Consider the following 10,757-nt stretch of genomic DNA (forward strand, 5'->3'; position numbering starts at 1 on the left):
CGGATAAAGCGGATGAAGATGGATGGATGGATGATGATTTCGACCTCCTCCACCCTGTGAGGTAGCGATGCTGCTGCCTTTGGGATCAGCGTGTTTGGCCTCTGGTACAGTCACCACAGCAGGTCTATAACCAGGGGGGGCACATAAGTGGTCTGCAGGTGCGCATGTGCAGTCAAAATGAAAAACGTGCACCGGATAAGAAGTTGCAACGTGCATTTGCATACATATGATTTTCTGAAAGAGGACAGACATTTGTTTAGAGCTCTTAAAGATGTCGAAACAAGCTCCTGTAAGTAATTACTTTGGTGTTCCTCCACCTCCGAAGAAATGTCAGGAGTCTGAACTGCAGAAGAAGCGTGTATTCTCGGAAAAGTGTATGCAGGAGGGGTGAGCTGGCTTCAAACAAATGATGAAGGGTTAGGAGCTTGCTTCTTCAACCTGAACTTCACTGTTACACAGTGATCAGTTAACGAAGGTCAGCAGGAAAATGTGAAACCTCATTACGTGATTCACAGAAATAAGACAACCATCATCCCCACATCATGAGCAACATGTGACTCTGGGACTCTTTGACTGCCACAAATGTTTTGTGTGTTTGAAACTCCACCTGGCTGCTACTGCTGAGTGTTATAAGGGCTCTTTCTGATTATTAATATTGTTTCCCACAGGCTGAGGGCAGAATTCTTATTCTGAAAGTCCTGGAAGGTTCAGTAATTTGTAGTTTGGAGACAGAGCAGGATGGATGATGGACCCTGATGATGAGCTCACAGCAGAAGGATGAAGCCACCCCCCACCCCCAAAACCTTGCCCTGGACTCAAAGAGGTGTCACCAGATCACCTCTGCAGTTCTCCATCGGTCCACCAGGTGTCCTCAGTGAACCAGCCACTCCCAAGCCACCTGTTTCCTGTTGCTTAGCACACCTGTGATCGTCATCAGGTTCTGGCAAAAACAAGTTTCTACATGAAATATAAGCATTAATCTCAGTTCTGTCTGTGTGTGTGTTCATGGGCCTGGTGCCGCTGTCTGCCTGGACACAGATGACATCATGTGGTCCCATCTCTGTGATTGGCTGCTGTGTGTGTTTGAGCTCACAGACATTCAGAGAGTGTGAAAGTCACAGAGCTGCTGCTGATGAAGATGGAGGTGTGGGTGCTGCTCCTCATCCTCTCCTCGGTCCTCTGTGTCTCGGCTGATGGTGAGTCTCTAATTCACTCATGAACTCTTGTATTTTTACCCTTTCATGCATGAGTTATTAAGAAATGCAGGCAAGAGTGTCAAAGTGAAACCAAAGAAACTCTTAAAGTCACACACACACACACACACACACACACACACACACACACACACTAAACTAGCTGACACAGGAGGATGAGGTGTATGTTTACACTGGGTTTGAGTCTTGTACTGAGCTTTGTTGACCGTAAGTGGTGAATGGACCAGTTCTCATATGTTGCTGTTCTGTTCAGCTGGCACTTAAACCTCTGTGCTGACCCACATTCATGGAGAAACTGGGCAGGAGTGACACTGGGTTATACTGTAGGTACAATAACACAGAGTCACAAGGAGCTATATTTGGTGTATTAGCCCTTAACAGATCATATTACTAAAAAACAGATGTTTTCTCCACAGCAACACTAAGACCAGAGTTAACTTTTTTATTTTTTTTTCTACATAGTTTTTTGTTTAATTTATGATACATTTTATCGTATGTTTTATTTCCATTTCCCCCATTTTACTGTAATTAATTTTTCTTGTTATTGAATATATGTTTGATATTTTTTGCTCTTTTACCTGTAGATCCCTTTGGTCATCTATGCTATTTTCATAAAGTGCTCTGTACAAAAAAATTGGATTGAAACCAACAGACTGAACATGAAACTTCCCAGAATAATTACCTCTTACTTAAATGATGGCAACTGTTTTTTTAGTCAATAGTTTTCATTAATTTTATGTTTGAATATGCAAATGAAGCATTGTGTGCCGAAATATGAGCTTTTTTACAACAGAGGACTAAACATGGAAGCTCAAAACTCTTCTTCCTGTTTGTTCACATGTTAAAGTTTTACTGAGTGGATTTAGGATTTATTTATTTACTTCATGCCTGGCAGCACAGACATGATCAGATGTGTGTGACTTCAGGTGTGGCACTGATTTAGTCACCAGCAGCATGAAAAGAATGAGCTGGTGTAACTGTAAATTCTTTTCTGTGGCAAACAAACATACTGTGTAACCAATATTCAAACACACGTTTAAGAAATGAAATTTGATGAACGATCAGTGAAAGGGTTTAAGCTCTGATAGGTGATTGGTCCATATGAACCTGACAGACACTGACTCCACCCTCTGTTTCTCTCCTCCTAACACCATGAAGTTTTGTATGGGGACAACTGGATTAATGGCTGTTCAGATACTGATGGAGACAGCGTGCTGATGCTGGATGATGAGGTGGTCTGGTACGCCGACTTCAACAAACAGATGGGAGTCGATTCTCTGCCAGTCTTTGCAGATCCGATGAGCTTTCCAGGTTTCTATGAAGAAGCTGTGGCTGATCAGCAGGTCTGCAGATATAACCTGAAGGTGACTCGTCAGGCTATGAAGGACGTTCCCAAAGAACTCGGTAAACATGAATCACCAGTCCACATGTAAAGAGCAGAAACATTCAGGGAGTGTCGCTATTTTAATGAGATTCTGCTGAAAGCACAGGACCTGCTTTAGTTTTATGGTTTTATTTCAAGCACGTAGATGAATCAGGAAGAACTGGCAGTTGGCTCAGATCAGGGGAGAAAGTGTTTTAGATAAACTGCAGTCAGGCACTGAATTCATACTCAGGATCACATCAGACCACATTTCAAATAACAACACACTGTCATGGTCCGGGTCTGGTGACTCTGTGTTTATGTTTTTTTTTTTAAATTTAATCTTCTGTAATTTTGTGGTTTTTCATGGCTTTGTCTTTTGTATTTCTAGTTTTCTTAGTTGTTCTTTATGTTACCTCACCAGGTCCATGGCCCCGAACCGTAGTAAGGAAACTTCAGGTTCTGTGACAGGCTCGTAGCCGGTAACTAGCTTACTGTACAGGTCAACTAAGCTAGTAAAAAGACAGAAGGAGGTGTAGGAAAACTGCTTCATTGGAACTCTAATTTCCTCCAAAGCGCGAACACCATGTACAGTGTGCTGTAACAGTTTACTCACAATGAGAATCGCCGACACAACTGTGGCTGCCGCAGGAGTTATTATTGTCACGGTTCTGGGTCAGTGTTGACCCAGCATTTTGAGTTTCTTATAGTTTGGATTATTTTCTGATGTTCCGGTGCTTTGTTGATTATTATTATGGGGCGATCGTGGCTTAAGAGTTGGGAGTTGTAATCGGAAGGTTGCAGGTTCGAGCCCCGGCTCGGACAGTCTCGGTTGTTGTGTCCTTGGGCAAGACACTTCACCCGTTGCCTACTGGTGGTGGTCAGAGGGCCCGGTGGCGCCAGTGTCCGGCAGCCTCGCCTCTGTCAGTGCGCCCCAGGGTGGCTGTGGCTACAACGTAGCTTGCCATCACCAGTGTGTGAATGGGTGCGTGAATGGGTGAATGACTGGATATGTAAAGCGCTTTGGGGTCCTTAGGGACTAGAAAAGCGCTATAAGTACAGACCATTTACCATTATTATTATTATTATCATTATAGATCTGTTTCAGTTATTCTTGGTGAGGGATCAGTTCTTAGGTCTTGGGTTCTCATTTTTATTGCAGTTTCTGTTCAGTGTCTAGTCTGTCTCTCAGTGTCGTGCCTGCATCTTTGTTTAGTGGTTTCTTGTTTCCTGTTTTACTGTGAAAGTCTTTGTCTTATGTTAGTGTGTGCAGCTTTGCTCCCCCTGTCTCGTTAGCCCTGATCTCTCCCAGCTGTGTCTCCCTCCTGTTGCCCATTCCCTGATTACCACTCTGTGTATTTAAGCCCTGTGTTTCTCTGTCAGTGTTGCGTTGTCCCCTCAACTAGCTGTGTGTTCTGCTTCCGTGTTACCAGTGTTTAGTCTCCCGCTCCTGTTTAGTACTTCAGTTTCAGTGTTTTAGTTCTCTTGGGTTTTTGTTGTCTTTAGGTGAGTTTTGTTAAGTAGTGGTTTTTCCCAGCAATAAAGCTGCGCTTTAAGTTGAACTCCCATGTCTGAGTCCTGCATTTTGGGTCCTCCACTCCTGCCTGCCTACCACACAGCCAACCATGACAATTATATTCCTTTTAATACATTTCCTTCCGTCTCTTCCGTGGCTACTCGTTATTTTCCCCCTTTCTTCTCTCTCCCTCGCTACATAAACACTCACAAGAACGGGGCAGTCCCACACATCCCTTCACCGCTTGGAATACATTTCCCATCAGGCCTCACCCTCAGAGGGCCTTTCCTCTAATATTTAGTTCTTTTCCAGCCATTAAGTTTTGCCACTGTCCCTCTCTTGTGATCCTTGTGTTGTTTCTAATGTTCCTGATTTCGGCTTTGTGGATTTCCTGTTTTACTTTAATAGTCCCTTGTCCTGTGTTGGTTTATTCTGTTTTGCTTCCTTCCTGTCTCATCTCATCAGATTAGGTTGAGCTGTGTCTCCCTGTTGTTACGTTTTACCTCGTTACTGTCTGTATGTGTGTGTGTTTCCTTTTGTTCCCCATAGGTTCATCTGCATTTCTTCCCCGCAATTTCCAAGTCCCAGGTTCCTTGTTCCTGGTTTCAGGTTTTTGTTTGCTTTTCTCACTTCCTCCAGTCCACCTTTGTTCATAGTGTTTCTTGCAGCCAGAAATAAAGGCTCGCCTACAGTTAAACATCTGCCTATCTGTCTTTTTGTCTGCACTTGGGTCCACACCTCTCGTGTCCACACAATCTGCCTCACAGACTGTGACATACATAAAGATGATCTGAGCAGACGTCTTCTGATCATAAACAGGCTGAGTTAGCAAATGTGACTTTGCTGGGACTTTTATTATCACTGAGTTCCAGGTTTGGACACATGAATAATTTATTTAATATCCAGAATATAGTAGGCAGCACAAATCTAACAGCATGCGCCAGAGAAGCATTATCATAGGAGGACACATCTCATTGCCCCTGGTCTCATCTTCAAGCACGAAATGTGGTTGAATGAAATATCTTGAATGACTGTGAAGGTTCATCAGCAAAAGTAAGCACTTCCACATTAATGAAAATGCAGAGCTAAAATCACAACAACAGTCGCCTCAAGGCGCTTTATATTGTAAGTAAGTAAAGTTTATTCATATAGCACTTTTCACAGACATGTGTCACAAAGTGCTTCACAATAGAGCTTACAAAACCCAATACTGTCATTGTTGTTCAACCATTGTTTAATGTTTGCTAAACAGTCAATCAGAGCGGAGAGGTTATGAACTTCAGAAGGCTTAAATGAATAGTATAGCTAAATATCATAAGCAAAAAGATGATAAGATACATCAGGAAACTGCCGCATTATCTGGCCTAAAGGATGGATGTATTTTAAAAACAAAATAGGTCCCAGCACGGACCCCGAGGAACTCCACACAGCAGCTCTGAATTGCAGACACAATAAAAAGTATTTTCAGATATGTAAGATTAAACCAGTCTAGAACAGAGCCAGACATTCCAACCAGGTCTTTCAGTCTGTTTTTCTTAGGATGGTATGATCAACTGTGTCAAAGGCTGAGGGAAGGTCTAACAAAACTAAGATTGTATTCTCCGGAGTCTGCTGAGATCATAATATCATTAGTGAGTTTTTGTAGTGCTGTTTCAGTGGAATGCAATTTACAAAAAACAGAATGGAAACAGTCATAAATGTTGTGTTTTTCCAAATATGCTGTAAGGTGGACAGCAACTGTCTTCTCAAAGAGTTTTGACATAAATGAGAGTTTGGAGATGGGCCTAAAATGTTGAAGTAGTGTTGGACTCAGATTTGTTTTTTTGTTTTTTTTTGTTTTGTTTAATAAAGCTGGGGCCACCCCAGTCTGAAGAGAAAAATTTATAAAGGTTTAAAACCCAAGGACCAATGGTGTCACCTGCTGTGACCGGTTGGGGTGAGAGAAGGAAGAAGGGATAAAAGATAGGCTGTGGAAGAGAGAGAGATTAATAACAAGTGTGATTCCATGCAGAGAAGTATATTAACACATAATCAGTGAGAAAGATGACTGAAGAAGAAATACTCAGTGCATCATGGGAATCTCCTAGCAGCTATTGCAGCAAAACTAAGGGAGGATTCAGGGTCACCTGGTCCAGCCCTAACTATATGCTTTAGAAAAAAGCAAAGTTTTAAGCCTAATCTTGAAAGTAGAGATAGTGTCTGTCTCCCGAATCCAAACTGGAAGCTGGTTCCACAGAAGAGGGGCCTGAAAACTGAAGGCTCTCCCTCCCATTCTACTTTTAAATACTCTAGGAACAACAAGTAGGCCTGCAGTGTGAGAGTAAAGTGCTCTAAAGGAGTGATATGGTACTATAAGACCATTGTTTTGTGGTAACACATTGGACTTAAAAGACTAAATCTGCTGTCTTCAAATAGCCCGAAGAAGGTCAAATGAAGCTAATCAGAAAACAGGCACAATTTACTTAGTACCATGTAGACTGGACTTTTTTTCTTCTGTTGGAGCACAAAAAAGTCTTGTGGTCTGATGAATCCAGAGTTAACTGTTTTTGATCTACTCATTACGAAGTGATGGAACATCAGAGTAAGACGTGAGGTGGACACATCCACCATTTCTAGTGGCTACTGCCCATGCTTCTGGGGGCAGTGTTATGATTTTTGATTGCTTCAATTAGTCAAGCTGTGCATCAAAATCACTGACATCAGCTGAGGACCTGAGTTTGGAGGAGTACCCAGCCACTGGTACAGATATGTAGATGACACCTGGGTCAAAATCAAAAAAAGAAGTGGAATCCTTCACTGCGCACATTAACGCCGTGGATAAAAACATCAAGTTCACCAGGGAAGACACAAAGGAGAACTGGTTGCCTTTCCTGGACTGCGCTGTGCACATTGAAGAGAATGGCAACCTCAACATTGAAGTTTACCGGAAGCCCACACACACGGACCAGTACCTCCTCTTTGACTCCCATCACCCTCTGGAACACAAACTTGGAGTAATTAGGACCCTACACCACCGGGCAGAACATGTTCCCTCTAAGCCTGAAGGGAAAAAGAAGGAACACACACATGTAAAGGAAGCACTCAAAACATACGGTTATCCTAACTGGGCGTTCATAAAGTCAGCAAAGAGGCACAGAAAAGAAGATCAGACACCAGCGAGGGAGGATAAGAAAGACAGACGCAACAACATTGTCATCCCCTATGTAGCCGGTGTACCAGAGAAACTCAGGAGAGTTTTCTCCAAGCACGACATCCCAGCAACACACTCAGACACAAACTGGTTCACCCGAAAGACAAAACTCCAAAAAAAAAAAAAAAAAAAAAAAAAAAAGGGTAAACAGCCTTTACCCTTATTTGTATTTGTATAGCACTTTACTAGTCCCTAAGGACCCTAAAGTGCTTTACACATCCAGTCATTCCCCCATTCACACACTGGTGATGGCAAGTGTCTTGCCCAAGGACACAACAACCATAACTGTTCAAGCCGGGGCTCGAACCGGCAATCTTCCGATTACAAGGCGAGCTCCCAACTCTTGAGCTACGATCGCCCCCAAAACACAACCTTAACAACGTGGTGTATGCTGTACAATGTAGCGAGGAATGCCCAGACCTCTACATCGGAGAGACCAAACAGCCACTTCACAAGTGCATGGCACAACATAGAAGAGCCACCTCCACAGGACAAGACTCAGCAGTTCATCTGCATCTAAAGGTCAAAGGTCACTCTTTTGAGGATGCCAATGTTTACATTTTGGACAGATGGTTTGAAAGAGGAGTGAAAGAGGCCATCTATGTCCGCTTTGAGCAACCATCTTTGAACAGAGGTGGTGGTTTACGACATCAACTGTCTGCCATCTATAATCCAGTTTTGAGATCCTTCCCAGGCGCCTTAACGCCCACTCACATCCTGGGCCATCTGACCTCAGGAAATCGCATGATAGAAGAAACGTCTTCAAGCAACTTAAAGAAGTCCAGACGCTTTTCTTTCCAAGCTCCTTGGACCTGAGCATACTTAATAACCAAGTCATGAGGCAAGGAGAGGGCTTCCTTTTCCAAGGAATACTTCCTTCCCTGAGAGCATTTTACAAAATGATCCTGTCTGAATTCATTAGGCTCAAACTGTGAATGAGTGGTTCACGGTGTGTGAGAAGCATTTCTAATCATGGACTGGCCAGCACAGTGTTCAGACCTGAACCCACGGAACATCTGATGTGCTGGAGAAGACTTTAAGCAGCCTCATTAGTGCGAGATCTTGCTGAAAAACCGGACAGGAACAAATGTTGTGAAATTGACTGAGTTTATTGACATGATGGACAGATTTTTTGGAGTTTTTTTTGTTAGCCAACTGATTCACTTAAATAAGTTGCATGGTGTTGTGAGTAACTTGTATATGTTTGTGCACAGATCCTCCTTCCAGCCTGATCATCTACACTGTACTAAATGTGGAACTTGGAGTCCAAAACACTCTGATCTGTCATGTGACTGGTTTCTATCCTGCTCCCGTCAATGTCACCTGGACCAAAAACGAGCAGAAGGTCACAGAAGGAACGAACACCAGCGTTCCCTTCCCCAACAAGGATGGTTCCTTCAAACAGACGTCCAGACTTCAGTTCATCCCAAAGCAGGGAGACGTCTACAGCTGCACTGTGGAACATGTGGCCCTGATACAACCAATGACCAAGTTCTATGGTGAGAATGTTCAACTCAAAATTCAATTCACATTGTACAATTTCACAACAACAGCAATCTCAAGTTGCTTTATATGCTAAGGTAAAGAGTCAACAATATCAGAGAGAGAAGTTTTATACTTTTTTTTAATCAAAAAGTAACCCAAAATAGTACGCCTAAATAAAAACACTGAAGCTGCAACTTCTCCAAGGTTCCTCACAGTGTCACTGGAGGCCAAGGTAATGCCATCCAGAGTAAGAATCTAGTTAGATACCATATTTCTAAGATTTTTAGGGCAGAGTACAATAACCTCAGTTGTATTTGAATTAAGAAGCAGAATATTAGAAGCCATCCAGGACTTTATCTCTTTTAGACATTACTGTTGTCTCATCTGCTTTCATAGATAAATATAACTGAGTATCATCTGCATAGTAATGAAAATGATGCAGTGTTTTCAAACAGTATTGCCCGAAATAAAAAAATATAGTTCTCAGCACTGAACCCTGTGGGACTCCATGACTGTTTCCAGATGTGAAGGCTCACATTACTCTCTGTGTTTCTGTCTGCAGCTGTGGTGAACTCTGATCTCATTCTTGGACCTGCCATGTTTTGTGGAGTGGGTCTGACTGTCGGTGTCCTCGGTGTGGCAGCAGGAATATTCTTACTCATCAGAGCAACCGAGTGACTGATGTTTTAATAACTCTGAGCAGTTTGTAATTTGATTACATGGAAGTTTTGTTTCTGGTGCAGCTAGCCAGTCTGATGAACTGCTGCTCTTCATTGAGTTTACAGGTGTGTGTGTTATAAACTAAAAAATTTGTGAGAAGACCAACAGGTGATGTGGCAGCATGTCAGAATGATTTCAGACCATCAGTGTGACTGATTATTGATTACAGAGAACGGTGATCAGAAAGTTTCTCATGCCAATAAAGATTTACTGGTGGAAAACTTGAAATATATATATTCCCTTCAGTTTGTTATCTAAATGTTTTTGTCTTTTTATATGGACTTTTTATGTGCTTGACAAAGAATGATCTCATGACTTTTTAATTGAATACACAGAATCTTTGTTCTGATTTCAAACTCTAAAGTAGAGCAGGGCGATATGACCAAAAACATTTATCACGATATCCATTTGAAAATTTGCGATAACGATATAACTGACGATACAATTGACACTAGAAAAAACACTTTACAACTCCACAACTTTATTAGTGCAAAAAACCCCCCAACGTATTTTCACTTAAACAAGCAGCTGTTTTTTATGTGCATTAAAGTTTTATAGAAATTTAACAGTGGAAATGCAAATTCCTTGCTGACAGTTTAACCAAAAGGCATTTCCAGTGGAAATTGACCGACATATACTCAGCATAACCATGTATAATATCCACAAAACTTAAAAAGACGTTATACACACACAATACGGTAATATTATGTTGAAGCACAGTACGTATCACTCCGCGAAGCTCCTGCCTATGACAACCGTAATGCTCCGACAATCCATCAAGCGGTGCGGGTTCATAGCTTAGCAAAGTCGTACTAAAACTTTTGACAGATTTTCGAGCGCTGTGTCTGAGCCTGAGACTGTTCATAAACATCCCTGTGCAAACCAGCAAAGGCTTTAGGAACATTTTGAGTAGAAATGGTTTTGGAAAATCTGATAAGACCAGGTGTGCACTGATTCAGAGATAATTGTTCATGAAATGCAGATCGATAGATCAGTAGTGTGAAACAGTTCTTCACAAATAGACTAAATACTGCAACATGCAGTGGGGCTGTGGCCTATCGTAAAGCCAGAACACCCAGAGAGGTAAAAAAAACACATCTTCCCTGTTACTGAAACATTTAGCATCATTAAAAAAAATAAAAGTATGACTTCAGTGTGTAGAAAACCAAAAATTTAAAAGGAACAATTGATTTCAGCATAAAATGACTTAAGATCACACTACGATTAATAAATCCTGTGTTGTTGAGTTTTGGATTTTTTCTCTTTTTT

The 10,757-nt window shown here is 41.9% G+C and overlaps 1 protein-coding gene across 1 annotated transcript; it reads left to right on the plus strand.

The window, feature by feature from the left end:
* The first annotated feature begins 1,038 nt into the window (after window positions 1-1,038).
* LOC120438661 (RLA class II histocompatibility antigen, DP alpha-1 chain-like) lies at window positions 1,039-9,720 on the plus strand. Its single transcript, XM_039609130.1, has 4 exons — window positions 1,039-1,196; window positions 2,373-2,618; window positions 8,498-8,782; window positions 9,331-9,720. Exons 1-4 carry the CDS (start codon window positions 1,133-1,135, stop codon window positions 9,444-9,446), a joined length of 711 nt encoding a protein of 236 aa, XP_039465064.1. The 5' UTR covers window positions 1,039-1,132; the 3' UTR covers window positions 9,447-9,720.
* Window positions 9,721-10,757: the final 1,037 nt, after the last annotated feature.

This window comes from Oreochromis aureus, linkage group 3 (genome assembly GCF_013358895.1).
Source record: "Oreochromis aureus strain Israel breed Guangdong linkage group 3, ZZ_aureus, whole genome shotgun sequence".
NCBI classification, from domain to species: domain Eukaryota; kingdom Metazoa; phylum Chordata; class Actinopteri; order Cichliformes; family Cichlidae; genus Oreochromis; species Oreochromis aureus.